General features: G+C 61.5%; 2 protein-coding genes and 1 pseudogene across 6 annotated transcripts in view; 1 reads left to right on the forward strand and 2 right to left on the reverse strand.

Moving 5' to 3' along the window:
- Nucleotides 1-19183, forward strand: TMEM184A (transmembrane protein 184A). 2 transcript variants are annotated; one of them, XM_008018872.3, is made up of 9 exons: nt 1-341; nt 962-1180; nt 5674-5839; nt 6258-6348; nt 6455-6530; nt 6692-6783; nt 12516-12685; nt 13231-13428; nt 13995-19183. In XM_008018872.3, exons 2-9 carry the CDS (start codon nt 962-964, stop codon nt 14222-14224), a joined length of 1242 nt encoding a protein of 413 aa, XP_008017063.1. In that variant the 5' UTR covers nt 1-341; the 3' UTR covers nt 14225-19183. The 2 variants fall into 2 exon arrangements, with proteins under 2 accessions (XP_008017063.1, XP_008017064.1); XM_008018873.3 differs by having other exon boundaries at nt 310-398.
- On the reverse strand, nt 18666-21274 carry LOC119622710 (uncharacterized; annotated as a pseudogene).
- Nucleotides 18666-25569, reverse strand: part of MAFK (MAF bZIP transcription factor K) — a 12559-nt gene continuing 5655 nt past the window's right edge. The window contains exons 1-3 of one of the 4 annotated variants that reach the window (XM_008018875.3): nt 23188-23839; nt 22415-22610; nt 18666-21715 (exon numbers count right to left, since the gene is read on the reverse strand). In XM_008018875.3, coding sequence (XP_008017066.1) covers nt 21281-21715; nt 22415-22450 — 471 coding nt within the window. In that variant the 5' untranslated portion in view covers nt 22451-22610; nt 23188-23839 and the 3' untranslated portion in view covers nt 18666-21280. Of the gene's footprint in view, nt 21716-22414; nt 22611-23187; nt 23840-25569 lie in introns of those variants that run through there. The other 3 variants (XM_008018874.3, XM_008018877.3, XM_008018876.3) reach the window with 3 other exon arrangements.

Below are 25569 nucleotides of genomic sequence, written 5' to 3' on the forward strand. Positions count from 1 at the left end.
GTGGCAACTGCCTGGCCGTCTGGCACAGGCAGGTGAGGGCGCCAGGCGGTCAGCAGGTTCCTGGAAGCCAGCTGCCACCCAGCAAACAGACAGGAGGATAGAGTGTCAGCCGTGGGAGGGGACAGAAGGAGACAGGCCTGCAGCCTGGGGCCCAGGTGGGCCACTGGGGACATGAGGCACTGGCCGCCCCGCCCCAGCCTGGCACAGCCCTTCAGATCCCGGCCTTGCCCCACCCGCAGTGGGGCCACCAGTGGGGGCCACGTGGCCATGAGAATGACCAGCTAGGCTTCCCTGGAGGCCGGGCCTCCCCAGACCGGGCCAGGTGCTTCCTGCCAGCAAAGGTAGAGCCGGGCACTGTGACTGCAGACCAGAGGGAGAGGAGGAGGCTGGACTGGGCTGTGAGTGTGGGAGAGGGTGAACTCAGGGCCCCAGCAGGTTTGTAGGAGACGGAAGAACAGGCGCCTGCGGCTGCCGAGAACCCCAGCAAAGCCGGGCTCCCAGGCGGGCGGGCAGGTGCCGGGGAACCAGTGAGGGCCGCTCCTCCCATGGGGCTGGTTGCACACCTTCTGCCGGGGCAGGCAGTGCTGGTCTGCGCCTGCTCCCCAGACCTCCCAGGCAGGCAGGGCGGCAGGGGTTCCCCTCTCCCACCCCACTGGAAGACAGTCTTTGTCTCCTAAGAAGCAGGCTCCCTGCAAACCTGAGGCTTGGAGGTGGAAGCTGGTTTTACAAGGGGGAACCGAGGTGGGGCCCTCAGGTCGCAGGTGGCTGATGGGGTGAGCCTGGGTGGCTGAGCTCGGAGCAGGGAGGGAGCCGGGCCTGACGCTGGTGTCCCTGTGGGGGGCGCGGCCTGGCGGGTTGTTCAGCCTCTCACTGTCTCCTCCCTCCCCGGCTGCTTCCTGCTGCTGGGAGCCGGCACCTTTGCCCTCACTCCTCCCGGTGTGTGTCCTTCCTCCCTCTGCAGATGAGTAATGTCTCAGGGATCCTGGAGACAGCCGGTGTCCCCCTGGTGTCAGCGACCTGGCCGCAGCCCAGGCCCCCGCCGGCTGTGCCAGCTGGGCCGCAGATGGACCACATGGGGAACGGCTCCCAGGGGGCCCCCTGGCTCTTCCTCACCTCCGCGCTGGCCCGAGGCGTCTCGGGGATCTTCGTGTGGACTGCCCTGGTGCTCACCTGCCACCAGGTAAACCCTCCAGCCCCCGAGCCTCTTTCAGGACCCCAGTCTCCACGGGACGTGGCCGTGGCTCAGCCCGGCCCCGCTGGGTGCTGCTGCTACAGATGCTGTCAGAAGTGGGATTGGCCAGGGCACGGGGGAGGGGATGAGTTTCCCAGGACGTGGCGTGTGGGAGCTGGGCCTGAAAATGGGGAGGTCTCTGCCAGGCTGAGGGCAGAGCACCCACCAGGCATCCCCGGCTATTTCACAGGCTCCTCACCCGGCTCCCTGAGGTCAGCAGTGTAGTCCCATTTCACAGACAAGAAGACTGAGTCTCAGAGAGACCAGAGGCCTTTCCCAAGCTCACGTAGTTGAAAAGGGGAAGGGGCCTTCTCCCTCCAGAGGTGTGGCACCCTGGAGAAGGCTGGTGGGGGGTTGGCAGGGGGTTGGACTTTGCTCTGTAGGGAGCTGGGGAGCAAAGGTCACAGCTTGGCTGGAGGCACTGGAACTGCTGTGTGGGAGGCGGGCGAGAAGCAACTTCCTCAAGCCCCAAGCCACACACACAGCCCCCGACCCGCAGCAGTCCCCAGGTGGGAATAGAACAGCCCCCAGGTAGAGAAGTGGCCAGGCGCGGTGGCAAGGAAGGGCCAGGCAGGAGCAAGGAGGAAGTGGTGCCTGAGGGTAGGGGGTGGGCAGAGAGGGCAGAGGGTCAGGGACGGGACCTGCCTGAGAGCCTCGGATACACAGAGAGGCCAGGGCAGTGTGTGCAGGGGTGGGGTGGGAAGGCGTGTACAGGCCAGCGAGGGTCACACAGCTGCAGGGGTTTGTCCAGAGCCCTTGACCCCAGTGTGGGGAGGCAGCTTCTGAGGGGTGCTAGGAGCCCAGGAAGGCTGTGGAGGGCTGGGCTGAGAGCAGAGCTGCTCCCCGGGTGCACGGGGCACTGGTGTAGGGAATGGATCTGTAGGTGAGCCAGGGCAGGGGGCCATCAGGAGACTGGCAGGCAGGGACCCCGATGGCCACAAGCCTCCGAGGCAGCATCTCTGTGACAGCTGATTAGCTGGGCATGGAGGCCTGCACCGGGAGTCCCAGCTACTAGGGAGGCTGAGGTGGGAGGATCGCTTGAGCCCAATTCAAGGCTGCAGTGAGCTGTGAGCAGATAACCAGAACCCAAGGTAGTATGAGTGTGGGCCTGGAGGGTGCAGAGCCGCAGAGGTGGTGCTGAGGCAGGCCCTTTCTGTAAGGTCATCAGAGAGGGCTTCCCGGAGGAGGCCGTCTTTGTGCTGTAATCCTGGGAACCGGCTGTGTGTGTGCGGCTATAGTGTGGCTTCCGCTTCATGGGGCCTCGTGGTCAAGACAGGGCTCATGGAAACCCCTTGAGCTGGAGTTCAGGCCCTGTCCCACCCCTGAGCCCACCTCCAGAGCCACCCTCGAGTGAGGAGTCCCAGGCAGGACACAGAGTGGCTGGATCCCCCTTGCTTTATACATGGGAGGACCAGGGCCAGAGAGGACAGTGGCTTGTCAAGGTCACCCAGCCAGGCAGCACCAGCCCCGGGAGAGGTCTCCTGATGGCTGGTCATGCCGTCCCTCCCAGGCACCGGCGGGGAGTGTGTGACTGATAAGAGTCCGTTCCTGCCGCCAACCTCCCCCAACTCCCTGAGCTGCACCCCAAGCAGCCAGGTGTATGTCATTTCTGCTTACCCGCCGCCGCTCACGCATCTCCTCCAGAAAGCCTTCCACATGGGCCCCCGTGCGCCCAGCTCCCAGGCTCGGCTGACCCTGTCTGAAAGGGTCCTCAGACAGGAGGACCCTTTGTTGTGTCCTCACAGAAAACTTCGAAAATTGGTCGGGCACGGTGGCTCACGCCTGTAACCCCAGCATTGTGGGAGGCCAAGGCAGGTAGATCACCTGAGGTCAGGAGTTCGAGACCAGCCTGGCCAACATGGGGAAACCCTGTCTCTACTAAAAATACAAAAATGAGCCGGGCATGGTGGTGCATGCCTGTAGTCCCAGTTGCTCGGGAGGCTGAGGCAGGAGAATCGCTTGAACCCGGGAGGTGGAGGTTGCAGTGAGCTGAGATCACGCCACTGCACTGCAGCCTGGGCGACAGAGCGAGACTCTGTCTCAATAAAAAAAAATAATAATAATAAATAAATAAATAAATAAATAAATAAAAACAGGGAAAAATCTAGAAAGGTTTAAAGGCAAACATTATAATCACCCATATTTTTTCTCAGGCTTTCCTTTTTTTTTTTTTTTTTTTTTGAGACAGAGTCTCGCTCTGTTGCCCAGGCTGGAGTACAGTGACCAGATCTCAGCTCACTGCAAGCTCTGCCTCCCGAGTTCACGCCATTCTCCTGCCTCAGCCTCCCGAGTAGCTGGGACTACAGGCGCCGCCACCACACCCGGCTAATTTTTTGTATTTTTTAGTGGAGATGGAGTTTCACCGTGTTAGCCAGGATGGTCTCAATCTCCTGACCTCGTGATCCGCCCGTCTCAGCCTCCCAAAGTGCTGGGATTACAGACTTTCATTTTTTTTAGGCAAGATCTCACTCTGTGGCCCAGGCTGGGATGCAGCGGCATAATCATTGCTCACTGCAGCCTCTGCCTCCCGCATTTAAGCCGTCCTCCCACCTCAGCCTCCCAAGTAGCTGGGACTACAGGCACCCGCCACCACACCTGGCTAATTTTTGTATTTTTTAGCAGAGATGGGGTTTGCCCTGTTGGTCAGGCTGGTCTCAAACTCCTGAGCGCAGGCACTCCGCCCGCCTCAGCCTCCCAAAGTGCTAAGATTACAGGGGTGGGCCACCGTGCCCGGCCCCTAGGGAGGGATAAATTCTTAGGAATCAAAGGGTGCACGTCCTTTGGATGCCCCCACAGCAAAAGCCAACCTGCCTTCTGAGAGTCTGCCCAGCCCAGGACCAGGACATGTCCCCTCCCCGCCCCCCGGGTTGGACACTTAACGGCTCCAGAAATGCCTGCTGAATGAAGGAATGAGTGACAGTTCCCTTTCCCAGGCTAGGAACAAACAGGACCCTCACTCATGCCCAAGGAAGTCATTCAGAAAAAAAAAAAGATCTATTGTACAACATGGTGACTACTATAAATAACAATGTATTCTATGCTTGAAAATTGCTAAAAGAGTACATTTTACATGTCCTCCCTGCAAAGAAATGCTAAGTATGGGAGATAATGGAGATGTTAATGGGTTTGACTCAGCCATTCCCCACGAACACACATATCAGACATCGCACGGCACACTGTAAATGCATACAAGTTTGATTTGCCAATTTAAAAAATAAATTTTAGGCCAGGTGCAGTGGCTCACGCCTGTAGTCCCAGCACTTTGGGAGACGGAGGCAGGAGGATCGCTTGAGCCTAGGACTTTGAGACCAGCCTGGGCAACACAGTGAGACCCTGTCTGTACGAAAAATACAAAAATTAGCTAGGCAAGGTGGTGCACACCTGTAGTCCCAGCTGCTCAGCAGGCTGAGGTAGGAGGATCACCAGAGCCTGGGAGTTTCCAGGCTGCAGTGAGCCATGATTGTGCCACTGCACTCCAGCCTGGGCAACTGAGCGAGACCATGTTTCTCAAAAAAATAATTTTTTTGGCCGGGCGCGGTGGCTCAAGCCTGTAATCCCAGCGCTTTGGGAGGCCGAGGCGGGTGGATCACGAGGTCAGGAGATCAAGACCATCCTGGCTAACATGGTGAAACCCCGTCTCTACTAAAAAATACAAAAAAAAACTAGCCGGGCGAGGTGGTGGGCGCCTGTAGTCCCAGCTACTGGGAGGCTGAGGCCGGAGAATGGCGTGAACCCGGGAGGCGGAGCTTGCAGTGAGCTGAGATCCGGCCACTGCACTCCAGCCTGGGTGACACAGCGAGACTCCGTCTCAAAAAAAAAATAATAATAATAATAATTTTTTTTTTTTGAGACAGGGTCTCGCTCTGTTGCCCAGGCTGGAGTGCAGTGGCGCAATCTTAGTTCACCGAAACCTCCACCTCCCAGGCTCAAGCGATTCTCCTGCCTCAGCCTCTCGAGTAGCTGGGATTACAGGCACACGCCACCACACCTGGCTAATTTTTGTATATTTAGTAGAGACGGGGTTTCACCATGTTGGCCAGGCCGGTCTTGAACTCCTGACCTCAAATGATCCACCCACCTTGGCCTCCCAAACTGCTGGGATTACAGGTGTGCGTCACCACGCCCAGCCATAAAAAGTAAATTCTTAAAATGTGTATTATTTTTAGTTGTAATCAGAAATATGTATTTAACGTATACTTACACATTCATACTTATATGGGCTTTTATAGTAAATAAGTATAAAAGTATGCATCTGATTACAATAGGCAAATAATTTATTTTCTGTAATTGTAATAAGGATGCCCATTGTAGAAAACTAGAAAATGCAAACATAGAAGGTGCCTGGTGGCCCGCGCCCAGCCCCCACCTCCTTCCTGGCTCACCTGGGCTGGTGCAGGGGTACTAGGCAGGCCCGGCTCTCACCCAAACCATCCTGCACCCAGATCTACCTGCACCTGCGCTCCTACACGGTGCCACAAGAACAGCGTTATATCATCCGCCTGCTCCTCATCGTGCCCATCTATGCCTTCGACTCCTGGCTCAGCCTCCTGCTCCTGGGAGACCACCAGTACTACGTCTACTTTGACTCTGTGCGGGACTGCTATGAAGGTGGGCGCTGGGTGGCATCTGTCGGGGGAGCGGAGGGAGAGACTCCCCGGAGCCTGCATGCACGGACACACTTCCGTGGCCAGCCCCCAGGGCACCCCACTCTCCCGGCCCCTGTCGGAGGGGCTGCCAGGACAGCCGGGGTTAGTGGCGCTGGCAGACCTGGAACACATGCCCCCACAGCCTCCGTGCGAGGGGCTCGGTGGACCTGCCCTGGCCTGGGGTGAAAGCGGGGCCCTGAAGGAGCACCCTGACCCTCTCAGGCTGCCCCACTGGGGATGGGGCCCATCAGGAGCCTCTTGCTGTGTGATCTGCCAGGCCTGGCCCCTCCCGAGCCTCCTCCTGTCCTGGTGAGATGGGCGCCACGGGGTCCCGGTGCAGCTCAGGACTCACAGCCGGTCCCCCTCTGCGCTCCCTGCAGCCTTTGTCATTTACAGCTTCCTGAGCCTGTGTTTCCAGTACCTGGGAGGCGAGGGTGCCATCATGGCTGAGATTCGTGGAAAGCCCATCAAGTGAGCGTCTCACCCCAGAGCCCGCACACCCCACACACCTGGGACTGGGAGCCCGGGCGGCACCGGGCTGCATTCTCCCGCACCGGCTCAGGGATGTCCCCCGCAGGTCCAGCTGCTTCTACGGCACCTGCTGCCTCCGGGACATGACCTACTCCATCGGGTTCCTGCGCTTCTGCAAGCAGGTGAGTGGGTCCGCCCAGCCCTGCCCGCCCTCCTCCCACCTGGCCAGCCCAGCGCCACCCCGCCCAGTGTCAGGGGGCTGCCCACTGCCGGCTGTCCCAACCCCCATTCCTGGGCCCCTGGGGGACCTGGCCCCAGGCCCACCGGGTGCTGTCGCCCCCAGGCCACTCTGCAGTTCTGCCTGGTGAAGCCCGTCATGGCCGTCACCACCATCATCCTCCAGGCATTTGGCAAATACCACGACGGGGACTTCAAGTAAGGCGGGAGCTGCGGGGACACCTGGCATGAGGTGGGCACTGGGTCTCCCGGGGCACAGGAGTGGGGCCCAGTGAGGCGGGCTTGGCGTCCAGCTGGGCTCAAGTAAGGTGGGAGCTTCAGGGGTGCCTGGCATGAGGTGGGCACTGGGCCGGGGCCCGGCAATGGGGCCCATTGAGGCGAGCTTGGCGTCCAGCTGGGCTAGGGACCCGCCCAAGACAGGTACCCACTTCCTCTCCACAAGGACCTCAGTGCCTGCCAAGGCCGGGGGCCTGGACCTCCCCTCACAGGACATGGCCAGGGTGAGTCTGGCGTCTGTGCCAGCGTCTGTGCTGAGGACCTCAGTGCTTCTGTCCAGGCAGTGACGGCCCCAGCCCCCGCCCAGCCTTGAGCACTCTTGGTATTAAAGACACCTGGGCCAACGGGGCCAAGGTCCACCCCGACCTGTTGTCTGAGCAGATAGCCAGTCGCCTGGCACAGGAAGGACCCCTGCCAAGGTCCACACACACGCTCACCAACACTACACACACGCTCACCAACACCACACACACGCTCAACAACACCACACGCACATGCTCACCAACACCACACACACGCTCACCAACACCACACACACGCTCAACAACACCACACACACACGCTCACCAACACCACACACACACATGCTCACCAACACCACACACACGCTCACCAACACCACACACACGCTCACCAACACCACACGCACGCTCAACAACACCACCACACGCACGCTCACCAACACCACACGCACGCTCACCAACACCACCACACATGCTCACCAACACCACACACACGCTCAACAACACCACCACACGCACGCTCACCAACACCACACGCACGCTCACCAACACCACACACACGCTCACCAACAACACCACACGCTCACCAACACCACACACACGCTCACCAACACCACACACACGCTCACCAACAACACCACACGCACGCTCACCAACACCACACACATGCTCACCAACACCACACACACGCTCACCAACACCACACACACGCTCACCAACAACACCACACACACGCTCACCAACACCACACACACGCTCACCAACACCACACACATGCTCACCAACACCACCACACACACGCTCACCAACACCACCACACACATGCTCACCAACACCACACACACATGCTCACCAACACCACACACACGCTCAACACCACACACACGCTCACCAACACCACACACACGCTCACCAACACCACACACACGCTCAACACCACACACATGCTCACCACCACCACACACACGCTCACCACCACCACACGCACGCTCACCAACACCACACACACGCTCACCAACACCACACACACGCTCACCAACACCACCACACACATGCTCACCAACACCACCACACACACGCTCACCAACAACACCACACACACGCTCACCAACACCACACACACGCTCAACAACACCACCACACACACGCTCACCAACACCACACACACGCTCACCAACACCACCACACACATGCTCACCAACAACACCACACACATGCTCACCAACACCACCACACACATGCTCACCAACAACACACACATGCTCACCAACAACACCACACACATGCTCACCAACAACACCACACACACGCTCAACAACACCACACACACGCTCAACACCACCACACACACGCTCACCAACACCACACACACGCTCACCAACACCACACACATGCTCACCAACACCACACACACGCTCACCAACACCACACACACGCTCACCAACACCACCACACACACGCTCACCAACACCACACACACGCTCACCAACAACACCACACACACGCTCACCAACAACACCACACACATGCTCACCAACACCACACACACGCTCACCAACACCACACACATGCTCAACACCACACACATGCTCACCAACACCACCACACACATGCTCACCAACACCACATGCATGCTCACCAACAACACCACACACGCTCACCAACACCACACACATGCTCACCAACAACACCACACACACGCTCACCAACACCACACACACGCTCACCAACAACACCACACACACGCTCACCAACACCACACACACGCTCACCAACACCACACACACGCTCAACAACACCACACACATGCTCACCAACACCACACACATGCTCACCAACACCACACACGCTCACCAACACCACACACACGCTCACCAACACCACCACACACACGCTCACCAACACCACACACATGCTCACCAACAACACCACACACACGCTCACCAACACCACACACACGCTCACCAACAACACCACACACACGCTCACCAACACCACACATGCTCACCAACACCACCACACACATGCTCACCAACACCACACACACGCTCACCAACAACACCACACACATGCTCACCAACACCACACACACGCTCACCAACAACACCACACACATGCTCACCAACACCACCACACACACGCTCACCAACACCACACGCACGCTCAACACCACACACATGCTCACCAACACCACACGCACGCTCACCAACACCACACGCACGCTCACCAACACCACACACACGCTCACCAACAACACCACACACACGCTCACCAACACCACACACATGCTCACCAACACCACCACACACATGCTCACCAACACCACACACACGCTCACCAACACCACACACATGCTCACCAACACCACCACACACACGCTCACCAACACCACACGCACGCTCAACAACACCACACGCACGCTCACCAACACCACACGCACGCTCACCAACACCACACACACGCTCACCAACACCACCACACACGCTCACCAACAACACCACACACACGCTCACCAACACCACACACACGCTCACCAACACCACACACACGCTCACCAACAACACCACACGCACGCTCACCAACACCACACACATGCTCACCAACACCACCACACACATGCTCACCAACACCACACACACGCTCACCAACACCACACACACGCTCACCAACACCACACACACGCTCACCAACAACACCACACACACGCTCACCAACACCACACACACGCTCACCAACACCACACACATGCTCACCAACACCACCACACACACGCTCACCAACACCACCACACACATGCTCACCAACACCACACACACATGCTCACCAACACCACACACACGCTCACCAACACCACACACACGCTCAACACCACCACACACACGCTCAACACCACACACATGCTCACCAACACCACACACACGCTCACCAACACCACACACACGCTCAACACCACACACATGCTCACCACCACCACACACACGCTCACCACCACCACACGCACGCTCACCACCACCACACACACGCTCACCAACACCACACACACGCTCACCAACACCACACACACGCTCAACACCACACACACGCTCACCAACACCACACACACGCTCACTAACACCACACACACGCTCACCAACACCACCACACACATGCTCACCAACACCACCACACACATGCTCACCAACAACACCACACACACGCTCACCAACACCACACACACGCTCAACAACACCACCACACACACGCTCAACAACAACACCACACACACGCTCACCAACACCACCACACACATGCTCACCAACAACACCACACACATGCTCACCAACACCACCACACACATGCTCACCAACAACACCACACACATGCTCACCAACACCACACACATGCTCACCAACACCACACACACGCTCAACAACACCACACACACGCTCAACACCACCACACACACGCTCACCAACACCACACACACGCTCACCAACACCACACACATGCTCACCAACACCACACACACGCTCACCAACACCACCACACACATGCTCACCAACACCACACACACGCTCACCAACACCACACACACGCTCACCAACACCACACACACGCTCACCAACACCACCACACACATGCTCACCAACACCACACACACGCTCAACAACACCACACACACGCTCACCAACACCACACACACGCTCACCAACAACACCACACACACGCTCACCAACAACACCACACACATGCTCACCAACACCACACACACGCTCACCAACACCACACACATGCTCAACACCACACACATGCTCACCAACACCACCACACACATGCTCACCAACACCACACACACGCTCACCAACACCACCACACACATGCTCACCAACACCACATGCATGCTCACCAACAACACCACACACACGCTCACCAACACCACACACACGCTCACCAACACCACACACACGCTCACCAACACCACCACACACACGCTCACCAACACCACACACACGCTCACCAACAACAACACACACACGCTCACCAACAACACCACACACATGCTCACCAACACCACACACATGCTCACCAACACCACACACGCTCACCAACACCACACACACGCTCACCAACACCACCACACACACGCTCACCAACACCACACACATGCTCACCAACAACACCACACACACGCTCACCAACACCACACACACGCTCACCAACAACACCACACACACGCTCACCAACACCACACACACGCTCACCAACACCACACACACGCTCAACAACACCACCACACGCACGCTCACCAACACCACACGCACGCTCACCAACACCACACGCATGCTCACCAACACCACCACACGCATGCTCACCAACACCACACACACGCTCACCAACAACACCACACACACGCTCACCAACACCACACGCACGCTCACCAACACCACACGCACGCTCACCAACACCACCACACACACGCTCACCAACACCACACACACGCTCACCAACAACACACGCACGCTCACCAACACCACACACACGCTCACCAACACCACCACACACACGCTCACCAACACCACACACATGCTCACCAACACCACCACACACACGCTCACCAACACCACCACACACACGCTCACCAACACCACACACACGCTCACCAACACCACCACACACATGCTCACCAACACCACACACACGCTCACCAACACCACCACACACACACTCACCAACACCACCACACACACGCTCACCAACACCACACACACGCTCACCAACACCACACACATGCTCACCAACACCACCACACACACGCTCACCAACACCACACACACGCTCACCAACACCACACACACGCTCACCAACACCACACACACGCTCACACACGGACACATGTGCTTTCACCTGTGCACACACATCACACAGGTGCATCACATGTTCACACATGCACACAGCACAACCACACACATATGTACACTCACATGCACGCAATGTGTGCACACACACGATGCACCCCAACCATGTGCACACGACGTCTGTGCACACACACATATGTGCACACACACGGGAACGACACCTGTGTGTCCACCACCTAGAGGACCTTCAGGCAGTGGCCAGGTGGACGGGGTTGGGAGGCAGCGTTCCAGCAGAGGCAGCCTGGATGCTGCCTGCACAGAGGATGGGATCCTGGGACAAGGAGGAGCAGGGCTGGTAGGGAGAATGGCTGCATGTCCCTGCCCTATGCCTGCATAGGCCCCCCAGTCACCCCCAGCTCCCTACGCTCTCCTGCGGGCCCTGAAGTGAGGATCAGATCGGGGCAGGATGCTCCCAAGCTCAGGGTGGGAGCCAGGCCGAGGGTGCGGCAGCGGCTCTAGGGTGGGGAGGGTGGCGGGATCGTGGGGCTGCCCTGACCACAGCTCCCGTCTGTTCCAGTGTCCGCAGCGGCTACCTCTATGTGACCCTCATCTACAATGCCTCTGTCAGCCTCGCCCTCTACGCCCTGTTCCTCTTCTACTTCACCACCAGGGAGCTCCTGCGGCCCTTCCAGCCTGTCCTCAAGTTCCTCACCATCAAAGCCGTCATCTTCCTGTCGTTCTGGCAAGGTGTGTGGGGCAGGGATGCTGCCGAGGCGGGGGCTGCAGTCCAGAGAGCCTGGGGTCACCTCACGCCCCCTTCCCCAGCTCCCCTGAGCTTCAGTTTCCCCAGCGGCAGCACAGGTCAGCTAGAGCCTGCGGGCACAGGGGGAGTGGGGAGGTCCTGCCAGCAGGTCTGGGCCCATGGTCAGTGGAGAGAGGTCGCACAGAGGCCACACTGACATTTCTCAGTCCCGGTCCCTGCCAGGCCAGTGAACTCACAGCCCACCTTGGCAGAGGAGGATGGCCACCAGACAGGGAGAAGCTGGGGACCGGCCCAAGATTTGGGGCTGGAGCGGCAGGGCGGGCCCGGGAGAGCTCCTGAGCACCTGTTGTGCTGAGACCCCCAACTTTGGAGGCACCCTGCCCCCCTGAACCTCAGTCTCCCGGAGTGGGACAAGACCACACGGACAGGGTCACGGCGCCTATCAGAGGAACCGCTGCGGGGTCCGGGGCCTCTTCCTCCCCTGCAGACCCCATCCGGGGCTGGGGCTGAGCAGCCGTGGCATCCGCAGGGCTGCTGCTGGCCGTCCTGGAGCGGTGCGGGGTCATCCCAGAGGTGGAGACCAGCGGTGGGAACAGGCTGGGGGCCGGCACACTGGCCGCTGGCTACCAGAACTTTATCATCTGCGTGGAGATGCTGTTTGCCTCCGTGGCCCTGCGCTATGCCTTCCCCTGCCAGGTGTACGCAGAGAAGAAGGAGAACTCGCCAGGTATGCTCTGCCTTCCAGCCAGGGCGCACAGCCCTGCCCTGGACACCAGGTCTGTGTCCGTGTCACTCTCGAGGCCCAGGAATGCCAGCTCGCTGGGCAGGGAGATGGCCAAAGGGCATCCAGCTCCAGACAGGGACCTGGGCTGTGTGGGGTCCAGGTGGGCCCGGACCCCGATGGTGACGGGGGATGGGTGTCCCCTGCCAGGCACGCCCCCCATTAGGGCAGGGACAGCCTGTGGCCTGCCTGGCTTCTCATCAGTCATTGTGGAGATACCAGGGTGCCCACCCCAGGCCAGCCAAAGGCATACTCCGCTTCTTGGAGCCCCTTGGAAACTCTAGGGGACGTGGTCCTTGGCAGGAGTCTGGCCAGGAACAGGCCTGGTGGTGGGTGGAGCAAGCTGGGCTGGGGTCCAGGGGTCTGGGGCCACCCTCCGCTGGCCGAGGCCAGACCTGGACATGCAGGAGCCGCAGCCCTGGGCATCCTGGGAGGCGGGGCTGAGGGGGCTTGTCCGGTGGGGGCTGGAGCACAGTGGGGGATGGTGGGGCTCATACGCTGCCCTCCCCCAGCACCCCCGGCACCCATGCAGAGCATCTCCAGTGGCCTCAGGGAGACAGTGAGCCCCCAGGACATCGTGCAGGACGCCATCCACAACTTCTCCCCCGCCTACCAGCACTACACACAGCAGGCCACGCAGGAGGCGCCCAGGCCCGGCACCCACCCCGGCGGCAGCTCTGGCGGGGGCAGGAAGAGCCGGAGCCTGGAGAAGCGGATGCTCATCCCCTCGGAGGACCTGTAGGGGAGCCTGGGCCGCCGGTCCTTTAGGGACCCAGGTTGTCCAGGCCTCTGGGGAAGAACAGGGCCCCCCACCCATCAACCCTGCCAAAGGTGGGGGCCTCTCCTGAGAGCCCTCCTGCAAAGCCCTCGGAGCCCATTTCCCATCCTCCCTCCAGCCCGGGGGTCAGGGCACCTGATGGCCCTGCCAGGCACCCAGGTGGGCCCGCCACCCAAGGAGAGGGCACCTGAGCCAATCGGAAGAGCCTGGGGACCCCAGGATCAGCTGGCCATCAGCCCCAGGGGCCACCGTGGGGCAGGGAGTCAGCGTGGCTGCCGGGCCTTGGCTGCACGGGCCCCACGGGAGCTATGAGTGGGCCAGACTCCCTGGCTCAGGAGACAGACAGCGCACGGATCCCAGGCTGGGCAGCTGGAGGGAGGGGCGCCGGGGCGCTGGGCAGCCGGGCCCTGACACAGTCAGCAGCTCCGGGTGCCGCAGACCGGTGAGGTCCACGCAAGCTGGCCAGGGCTGGGCCTCCTCGGAGCCTGCTGTGGCCATCGTGGGCATGTGGAGAAGGGCCCACATGTCTTCACACACCAGCCACAGGGGAGCCCTGGTCAGGCGCCCACCCAGAGGAGCGTGTGCCTGGGATGGGTCGTGGAACCACTGGGTGCCCGTGAGGCTGGCCAGCACCGCGGGGCTGTGGGAACTGCTCTTATTTATATTTAAACACCTTGGATTTTCTTTTTTTTTTTTTTGAGACGGAGTCTTGCTCTGTGGCCCAGGCTGGAGTGCAGTGGCGCGATCTCGGCTCATTGCAAGCTCCGCCTCCCGGGTTCATGCCATTCTCCTGCCTCAGCCTCCCAAGTAGCTGGGACTACAGGCGCCCGCCGCCACGCCTGGCTAATTTTTTGTATTTTTTAGTAGAGACAGGGTTTCACCATGTTAGCCAGGATGGTCTCGATTTCCTGACCTTGTGATCCGCCCGCCTCGGCCTCCCGAAGTGCTGGGATGACAGGCGTGAACCACCTCGCCCAGCCTAAACACCTTGGATTTTCTACTGCGTCTTGGCTTCTGTTCCTGCAGGGCCTGAGCCTGAGGAGCAGGACGCGGTGGGGGTCACAGAGTCTGCATGCGGGAAAGGGGTCCCACCTGACTGGGGTGGGCAGACTCGTGGCCCAGGGCAGTGCAGGGCAGAGGCTGGACTGTGAGATCACAGCTGCCGCCTTTCTGCTGGGAGTCTCTGCTTCCTCCAGAATGGGCCTTGTGCCAGCCCCACTCATGGCGAGGGGACAAGGCCGCGAGAGCAGGGCCCTGAGTACCTGGGGGGGCACTCCCAGGGGGCACAGAGGGGGCTCCCGCCTGGGCACCTGCCTCCTCCCCTTCTCTTCTTCCTCCACGTGCCAGGTGGGGCCCTGGGTTTGAGGAGCCGAGCTTCAGACACGTGCCCTGCCCTCAGGAAGCTGGAGGCGTCCAAGAGGCCTTGGAAATCCCGGCGGCGAGAACAACAGCCGCCCAGGAACTAAGGGGGCTTCTGGAAGGACACACAGCTGGCCCAGGGCGAGGGATGTCACCGCAGGGCACCCCCCAGGCCCAGGGCCCCTCAGGGGACAGTGCAGTGACCTGGCCTGCAGGTGGCAGTCAGTTCTGTGTGTCTGGGGCCTGTAGCACAGGTTGGGTAGGGGCTGGGGCAGGGGCAGCAGAAGTGGGCAAGGCCTGGGGGGCTCAGGCACTGGGCATGGAGAGCAGACAGGAAGGCCCAGTGGGCACCACCCGGGGACCGCGGCTCCCACCTGTGCTGCCCCTACCCATGACCACGGCCACTGGGAACAGCAGGACCTGGAGTCTCCAAGAGACTCAGCAAGGCGGGCACGGACCAGTGAGGTCCAGGCAACAGAGGGCCAGCTCCCAGCCTCTTGCTTCCTGGGCTGGGGACGTGGGGATCTAAGGCCAGTGGGTCTGCAGGGCCCGGCCGGGCTGCCTGATAGGCCGAGCTCCTCCCTGCGTGGCTGCAAAGACGCCCGCCTGCCTTATTGGACCCCCACAGGGAGAGACCCACCAGGCAGCCCCCGTGTCTCACTCTGTCACAGGTGGGGGTGTGGTGCTCCCCGGGGGACCTGCTGCCGAGGGCCCGTTTCTGGAGGCTGGGGGCACTGGCCAGACGCCAGGCTTGCTCTGTCCTTGCCCTGGGGAAGGCCACCCCATTAGAGATCGAGTTGCTGAAATCTGTGTTTGGAGGGTGCGTGGCCGAGGACTCCCCTTCTGGAGACCCAGACACCACGTGGCTCCGGGCAGCAGAGGCTGAGGTGTTGGGGGCTGAGCTCCTATGTCAGCAGCCCCTCAGGCCTGTGCTTTCGGACGGGGAGAAGTCAGTTTCCTCCAAATGCCCACTCGGACCAGCCAAGGACTGTGCCAGGACACACGCCCCAGGACTGTGCCAGGACACTGACACGCTCAGTGCTCACGCCAGGACACACGCCCCAGGACTGTGCCAGGACACTGACACGCCCCAGGACTGTGCCAGGACACTGACACGCTCAGCGCTCACGCCAGGACACACGCCCCAGGACTGTGCCAGGACACTGACACGCTCAGCGCTCACGCCAGGACACACGCCCCAGGACTGTGCCAGGACACTGACACGCTCAGCGCTCACGCCAGCTGGGACGGCGACCGAGCCCAGAGAGATGGAGCAAGTTGCCTGGGGTCACGGAGCAGGGACTCGGACACCAGGAGCCGGCTCCACGGAGGCCCTCACTCCCCCCGCTGCCTCCTGAGCCTCACAGACGCCTCTGCCCGCGGGTGGAGCTGCTCTGCTTTTTTCCCAACACCACTCGAAGGAAAGCCCCGAGGGCTGAGCTCGCTTTGCGTGGACGGAAGGCAGCACGGGGCGGCCCAGGCCGGGGCTCAACCTGCCTCGAGAGGGAGCGTGGGCTCATGAGAGGGGGAAGGACGGAGACCAGCGTGGTTCCAGTGTCATCATCGCTGCAGAAAAAGGGGTTTCTCGGTGACAGGCCCCGACAGAGGAGCGGGCCTCGAGGCAGGCAGGAGCTGCATGTCTTGGCCCAGTGCCCCCGCCAACCTCTCTAACCTCTCCTGCCTCAGTTTCCTCGTCTGGGAGATGGTCCAGCTGAAAATCCCCAGCATCCACAAGAAACGGTAGAAGCCCTGGGGGCCCTGGCCTGGCCCGGGTGCAGGCTGCACGGCCGGGTGGGGCGGCTCTCCTCTCACAGCTTCCCTGTCTGTCCGTGGCCTCCAGGAGCCCCACACGGTGCTGGGGCTCTGTGTCCCCAACTCACACCCACCAGCTCCCCCAGGAGGAGCAGGCTGGGCCCCGAGCCGCAGGGTGGGCCACAGGGGAGGTCTGACTTAGCTGGGGAAAGTGCCATCCCTGCCATTGCTAGTGACAAGCTCAGGCTGCTGTGGCCCCAACACAGATTGAACCCTCACCGCAGCCCTCACCGGCTGCTGCAGTCACCTCCACGCCCACCTTACAGGAAGCAAGGCTGGGAAGGAGGGAACTGGCCCCAGGCCACACAGATGCTGAGAGGTGGGATTATGATCGGGTGCCGTGGCTCATGCCTGTAATTCCAGCACTTGGAGAGGCCAAGGCGAGTGGATTGCTTGAGCCCAGGAGTCTGAGACCAGCCTGGACAACATGGTAAAACAGCATCTCTCCAAAAAAAATACAAAAATTAGCTGGGCGTGGTGGTGTATGCCGGCAGTCCCAGCTACTCAGGAGGCTGAGATGGGAGGATTGCTTGAGCCCGGGAGGTCGAGGCTGCAGTGAGCCGTGATCACGCCCCTGCACTCCAGCCTGGGTGACAGAGCAAGATCCTGTCTCAAAAAAATCCAGCTTGGATTTCACCCTGCGTGGTCCAGCACTGAACGGCGTTCACACCTCGGTCAGCTCAGCCCCAAAAATGGGGCCAGGTGGGCCGGGGCTGCTCTCCCGGAAGGCCAGGCGGAGCGGGGATGGCATGTGGGCAGGCCCTCGGCTTTTCAGAGGAGTCCACAGGCTTCCAGCCACTGTGCAGGGGCGCTCTGCTCTCTGCTCCCAGACAGACACTGTCTTGCTCACAACTCCCTGCAGGCTCCTCTGAGAGTCCAGCAGAGCTGGGTGAGGGATCTCCCGGAGAAGGGGGACACTGACAGCCATGGTGCTCTCTGCTCCTTCCACTGGGAGAGGCTGCGTGGACAGGGGGCTGTGGGTGGGGCAGATGGCGACACTCAGGACTGGCCGGACCCTCAGAGACTGAGCCCGGGACGTGGCCACCTGACCAGCACCTCCCCCGGGGCTGTCCCAGCATCACGGTCACAGGCCAGCAGTCTGGGAAAGCCACTTACACATGGTGCCCGGATCCTGACCCTGGTGAGGGACAGGCGGGGTCCCCTGGGATTGGGGGTGTGTGGTTCTTGGCCCAAAAAAGCCCCAGCCAAAAGCACCAACTGCACAACAAAAGGGTCTGAAACCAGAAAATTCTTTATTGCAAAGGTACAAAAGCGGTCACAGCAGCAGGACGCACGGCAATAAATTAGGTGGTGGCCGCAGGGACGGGGCAGGGCGGCGGTGGCCAGACACGGGCCCACATGTGATCTGTTCTCAATAATTTATATCATGATAAAAAGCAGCACAAAAATAAATATTGAAATGGAACTGCCAAGTAGCACAGAGGCCAGGGTGAGGCGGTGTGGGGGCGTGGGGGGCAGGGGTCCCCACGCCCTGGAAACGCAAAGACCTGGATCTCTTTGGGAAGCCGGAGGCACAGAGACAGAAAACAAACCCACGCGGCAAAGAGGCCTTCGTCTTTTTCTTAAATAAAAAAATCCATATATTAAATCATGACAATGAAATTTCAACGATCCGAAAAGAAAAGCAGAACGCGCCGTGCTTCCCCGGCCCGGCTCTGGGCGGTGACAGCGGCTCCGTCCACCCTGGGGGCCGCGGAGTCCCCTCTCCGGCAAAGCACCACAGGCCGAGGGCAGGTGGTCGCCCACGGCCCGCAAGACGTGGACACCAAGAACCCCAAGATGGGACAGAATCGGCCACCCGCTGCAGCCTGTCCAGTGGGGGCCCAGCAGCCTGGTGCAGTCCGTGGTGAGGGGGATGACGGGCAGCCTGGGCCTCCGGTTCGCTCCCAACTCCCACCTGTGCCCGTGCCCCCAAGCTCTGCTCTGATAGATTTACAGTATCAAACTGGAAAAGAAAGATTGTTACGAAAAATCTGTAGATAAACTGTGAATATAATTTTATATCTCTATATAGTTTCTGTTTCTCTCTTTAAATATCCCCCTGGTCCTTATGACATCCAATATGGATTACCTACCACGGCCACGGGGGCAACGGCTGTTTGGGAACTCGCAGGCCTTTGCTCCACAGGGACCCAGTGGTCCTGGCGGGCCTGCAGCTTCCCACTCACTTCTAACAGTAGACACAGAACCAAGTCGCCGCCCCGGGGCTGTCTGTCCTCCGCCCTCCCAGCGTGGCTGGCACCGCCCTGGGCTCTGCAACCGGTGGGGGTGTTACTGCGTGGGCAGGGGCAGCCGAGAGGGAGCTGAGGCACCACCTTGCATGTCCGAGGTGGCGGCCCCCGGCCAGCGGCTCACATTCTGCCAGCTCCCCCAGGCAGGGGCTCTGCGACCCCCGCTGCAGATACCCCAGTCACAGCAGGGACCCTCAAGGTGGCACTCCGGGAAAAGGAAGCCCAAGGTGGAGTGCCAGGCCCACCAGTGCCTCGGTGCTCGGGGAAGGAGGAGCAGGCGAAGGCTCCGGGTGAGGACTGAGTGCCAAGGCCACACCTGCAGCCCGTGGCTGTGCTCCTGGGGGTGTGCACGTGGGAGCCACATCCACGAGGCTCTCCTGGCCTGGTGCCTGCCGCCTCCCCGCCCACCACGCCCTCCGGAGTGCCAGCCTCACTCCTGAGCTCTTGTATAAGCCAGCCGCATCCTGGTCCTGCCCCTCAAGCCTTTCCACCAGCTCTCGCACACGGCTCCCGCCTCCTCCCGCCACCCAACGCAACGTCCTCTCCCTCCCACCTCCACGTCCACATCTACCAACGTCCCCTAGGCTGCACCCCTTCTCCCTAGACTGCAGCGGCCCTTCCCCTCTAGGCCCCCAAAAGACCTCCTCGTTCCCCCTGCACTGACCACAGCTGGCGAGCAGCAGCTCCAGGACACAGAGCCTGAGTCCTGCTCACTATCAAATGATGGGACGCTCCTGTCCGTGTCCGCTGAGGCCCAGGATGGCCTGCGGGGTCACTGTCTGGGGGGCCGGCTCCCGTGGGCGGGGCTTCTGTGCTGTGCTGCACGACCTCCTCGGGTCACCAGAGCACAGGGGAGACCTCACGACGTATGAGCCACTCTCTCTGCCACACGTGCCCACAGGCCCTCCCCCGGTGAACACCTGCCCCCTCAGCCCTGGTGCTGTGATGGCAGGCGACACACACACTCGTGCACACACACAGACACCACCCCACGCAGGCGGCCTCCCACACCGCGCCCACTTGCGCAAGCCCCTACTAAGGCAGACGCGGGTCACGGGCAACTGCAACAGGACAGCTGGAAGGAGGGAGCTGCCGACGCACCACCCATGCTCCTCCCGGGGTCTGCGGAGTCGGTCAGGGCAGCGAGGGGCTCCCGCACCAGCCGGGAGGCCACAGCAGGACAGGTGTCGAAGGCTGCTCCCAGCTGGAGTGGAAAACAAGCCCCACGCTGACCTGACCACAGGGCCTGACTCCTGGGGCCGTGTCTCCTGGCAGCCCCCGCGAGGGACGGCGGAACTTCCCGAGGGCCTTTCCGTTATACGTCCCGACTCCCACGGGTGCAAGATGCCAATTCCCACACACACACGCATCCTGCGGGGAGCAGGGGGCGGGCGTGAGTGTGTGTGTGGACCGGCATGCAGCTCTGGGCCCACGGGAGCCCACTCTTCACCCTGTACCACAGTCTCATCCTGGTGTGAGTTGCCCGCGCCCGAGGGGTCTGCGCTTGGACTCGGATGTCGAGAGTCTGCGTCCCAGTGACAGGTACGAGGGGCGCGCCCCCGCCCACCTGCCCCCCGCTCCCCGCCCCCAGCCGGCACTAGGATGCGGCCGAGAAGGGCACGGAGGTGGAGGAGAGCTCAGCGGACTTGACGATGGTGATGACGCTGGTGGTGGCCACCTTGGAGGGCGCCACGGGTCCCCGGGCCACAGTGCGCGCGAAGGTCTGCAGCGCCTCGTACTTGGAGCGCAGGGCATCCAGCTCCAGCCGCATGCTGCTGTTCTCGCGCGCCAGCTTCTCCACCTCCTGCTGCAGCTCCACGCGCTGCCGCTCCAGCTCCTCCTTCTGCGTCACCCGCTTGATGCGGCAGCTGGCCGCGTAGCCGCGGTTCTTGAGCGTGCGCCGACGCTGCTTCAGGCGGGTGACCTCCTCCTTGGTGAGACCCCGCAGGTGCTGGTTCAGCTCCCGCACCGACATGGACACCAGCTCATCGTCGCTGAGCACCGGAGCGTTCTCGCCCGCCTCCTTCTTGACCTGGGGGGGCCACAGCACGGGGTCAGCAGCGGGAGAACGTGGGGTGTCTGCCTGGGACCGGCACGGGGTGGACAGGGACCCAGCGGTGCCCCTGCATGCCCGTGCTCTTTTGGGGCTGGCCTTTGCCGTCCGCACCAGGGACCACAGGATACCATGCACACAGGCAGCCCACGTGACGGCTGTGGCCCCACAGGACCCTTTCTGAACAGGAGGAGCCAGCGGTGACATCGGTCACTCCTGGTTACTGACAGCCTCAGAGCCCACGAGGACCCGGAGCACATGGGTCCTGCTGCTGGGACTGAGCCGGCCCACAGGCATGCCCCATGGCAGAGGCGGCAAGTGCCAGGCACAGGTGGGCCCAGGCCCCAGGAGCTGGAGCATCCCATTCACCAGAGGCCACTCTACCCATGCCTGGAGTTGGGGGATGAGCTCATACAGTAGCACCCGGCGGACACACAGCCCAGGCGGACAGACCCTGCCACACCCTGAGCCTGGGAGTCATCTCCTGGAACCGCAGTCCCCGATCCTGGCCCCACCTCTCCTGTGAACATCCCCCAGCCACAGCAGCCCCCTCCTCCTGCCAACAGGGAGGCCTCCATCACAGGCTCAGGACGGCCCTGGGAAAGCAGGGGCTATTGGGCTGGGGGGGCCTTTCCCACACCTGTGCTTGAGACGGGGCCTGCCTGGAGCCAGCCTTACCTTTAATGTCTTGTTCGGTTTGGGATTAGTCGTCATAACCTGGGCACAGTCACCAGGACAGAGCTCCCTGGAACTCGTAGCTGGAAAACACGGGCAAGCAGAGAAGCCAGCGCAGGTCAGGGCCAGCAGCGCCGGAAGGGACGGCCACCTCCCATGCAGGGACGTTCCTCAGCCTGGGGTGGATGGTCACAGCACCCTGAAAACAAGATGGGGCACTGTCCCGGCCCAGCCCGTCCTGGGGGGCTTCCCAGGGGGTGGGGCATCCTGGCCCGGCCTCTGTCTCTGCCCAAGGGTCCAGGGGGAGGTCTGGCTGCACTTCACTCTAGCACAGTCCACAGAGCAGCTGGGACCCCCACCCCAGGGCCTGGCAGCCAGGTGCAGCCCCCTGCTGCCCTGAAGACCTGGGCTGCAGCTGCTGGCACTGTAGGGTGACCAGCAGGCACCAGCAGTGGCTGCTTCCTGTTCTGATTCTCCCTGAGGTCAGGGAAGACGTCTGCACCTGCACAGCACAAGGTGCTCCATCCCAAGGACCAAACCGATTGGTGGCGAAACCGCCCTCCCACAAGGCAGCTGTGCTGGCCCCGAGGAATGTGGGGCCCCGCTGGACAGCAACCCTACCCTTGCAAAGGCTCCAGTGCTCCGGACCCAGCCTGGATCCCCGAGAGGGGGCCTCTGGGGAGCCCCTGCCATCGCCAGCTTCCCCCATGGTGGGCCTGGGTGGAGCCCCAGCTGCCCTCCCACCCCGCCCTCCCCACAGGCCACGGGACACCTACCACGGCCCCGGCCGCTGCAGCTGTGACATCACCACCTCCAACTAAGCTGCCCCCGAGCGAGGACCCTGCAGCCCAAGGGGGTGTGGGGTTCCTGAGGGGCGGCAGGTCCGGGGGCCGCAGTCAGAGACCAGGGAGGTGGGGGAGCCGCCGCCCTGCCGAGCGTTCCACCGTCTGGCGGGAGTCGTCCCCGCCGCCGCCCCCGCCGTCCTCACGTCTGCATTGTGTCACACATTCTAATCATTCATGAAAAACCCAGCCAAAGCATCCCCGGCATGAGCCCTCCGATAGTTGCCATGACGACCTTGGGACCGAGCCAGCTCCCACGGTCGTCATGGAAACTGAGAAGCCCAAACGCGATCCTGACTTCAGGTCAGTCTGCGCAGACATCACGAGGCCGGCAGGCAGTCAACAAACCCATTTGTACCCGGTGGCTGGGACAGGCAGGCGGAAGGCGCCGGGAAGCTTGCGGGACCGGTCCACAGCACCCACTCCCATACCCCAAATACCAGACACGGGTTCCCGCGGGAACGTCAGAGCAGCACACGGCGGTGGGGGTGTCCTTGGTCAGCACCTCCACCAGACATGGGCACCAAGGGGCGGGTGACCCCATCCCGCCCTCCCTGCCGGCCCAGGACCCTCCCCACACCCTGGGCCAGGGAGCCCTCGGCCCAAATCCCTCCACCCTCCAGCCCTGCCTCCGAGGGGCACCCCCCCCACAGCCCACCCACCCCCACAACCAGAAGGCCACACAGGTGAGACAGGGTCCTGCGCCAGGCTGCTGGGTCCGCTGCCCCTGCCAAGGCCGGCTGCTCTCAGGGCGCTAATGTAGACGGCACAGGATGGCACCAGCCGGTCCCGGGGAAGGCCAGGGGGACTCCAGGCTCCTCCGCACCCCGCCCTGGGGCGAGGGTGACAGTGGAGAGGCCGGGGCCCAGCTGCCTCCGCCACCGTGGGGACCTGCAAATGCCGGCGGCTGGAAGCACCATGAGAAACTTTTCCATGTCAGAGGGAGGGGCCGCAGGCACCGCTTCCAGCTCCACCGTGAGCACGTCAGTGCACAGGCCGGCCACGACATAGCTATGCGGTGAGTCACCAGATGTTTACAGAGCCGCGCGCGCATTCCCACACACCCGGGCCTCCCACCCAGCAAGGACCCGCTCCCTGGCCCCCAGGCCCACTGCCCGCCATGGCAGCACAGCTGGGTGGAAAAGGAAGGTCTGGGGGACAGGGCTGTCTGGCGTGTCCCCAGGTGACGTGCAGGGTGCCAGGGGCAGAGTTCAGCGTGAGGATCTTTCCACTAAAAAGATGCCTCCCGCGATGTCCTGTGACGTCATGGAGGCGTACGGTAGCCGGGGGCAACCCCAGGAGGGGCAGCTGACTAATTCCACAAGGTCAAGGTCGCCAGGGCTGCTGGAGCGCGCCTGTGCCCATCTCAAAACCCCAGTCCTTCGAGGCACACCTGCTCTGGGGCCCTCTGAGGAACCAGAGACCTGGGGGAAGCCGGGGTCCCGGGCAGCCCCCATGCTGTGCTCACAAGCGTGCCCCCCACTTCCTTGGGTAGGTCACGACTCTGTTCCGCCAAGGAAACCTGGACCACCCACGTGCCCTCCGAGAGGCGAAGCAGCAGGGACAGCCCAGTCAAGTGGCAAAGCTTCTCTCAGGAACCCAGCATGGGAAGGGATGGTGCTGGCACCTACCTCTCCCCACCATGCACAAAATAAATCCAAGCAGCATTAACCTAAAGTCGCTCTGAACATCAGAGGCAAGAAAGATGACAGCTTGCTTTTGGAAGGAGATTCAGAGAAGAGTTTTGTATGTGCAAAAAAAGTTTGTAAAGCAACTGATCTAAAAATGACAACTGCCTTAAACAGGGTTTTGTGAACTGTCCGACCTCACACAGCCTCAAGGGCCACCAGGGCACATTTAGAAATGGCTCCCTCCCCGGGACCAGAGACGCAGCCTTAGGGTGTCATCCAGGGGGAGAGCGTGCCTGGGGTCCCAGAGACGCCCGTGACGCCGGCTTCCCGCTACCCCAGACCCAAGGCAGGGGCTACCGCATCAGCACCTGGTCAGCACTGCAGCCAAGCTCCTCTCCAGCAGCCCCCAAGGAACGACACCCTCACGTTCTGTTTTACACCCACCAGCTAACAAAATGCCAGCATCGCCACGCACGAGCACCTGGCGCCCCGAGCGCCTCTGAGTTTCGGTGGAGTCACCAGAGAAGTGCAGTGTTCCGCACCGCAGCTGGGGGCCTGGGTGGCCGGGTCTGGTCTGAGTTTCTGCTGTGAGGCCCCAACCGCCGACCTAGGTAAGGCTGCAGCGCTCACGCCCCACGTCCCTGGAGCAGCGCCGGGCAGCACGGTTCTCCGGCACCACCTGTAA

The sequence above is a fragment of the Chlorocebus sabaeus genome, chromosome 28, assembly GCF_047675955.1.
Source record: "Chlorocebus sabaeus isolate Y175 chromosome 28, mChlSab1.0.hap1, whole genome shotgun sequence".
In the NCBI taxonomy this organism is placed as follows: domain Eukaryota; kingdom Metazoa; phylum Chordata; class Mammalia; order Primates; family Cercopithecidae; genus Chlorocebus; species Chlorocebus sabaeus.

Coding starts and splice junctions, on each gene's coding strand:
- TMEM184A (XM_008018872.3), top strand. CDS start 962: ATGAGTAATGTCTCAGGGATCCTGGAGACAGCCGGTGTCCCCCTGGTG. Junction 5,840..6,257: donor TGTGCGGGACTGCTATGAAG/GTGGGCGCTGGG, acceptor CGCTCCCTGCAG/CCTTTGTCATTTACAGCTTC. Junction 6,531..6,691: donor TCCTGCGCTTCTGCAAGCAG/GTGAGTGGGTCC, acceptor TGTCGCCCCCAG/GCCACTCTGCAGTTCTGCCT.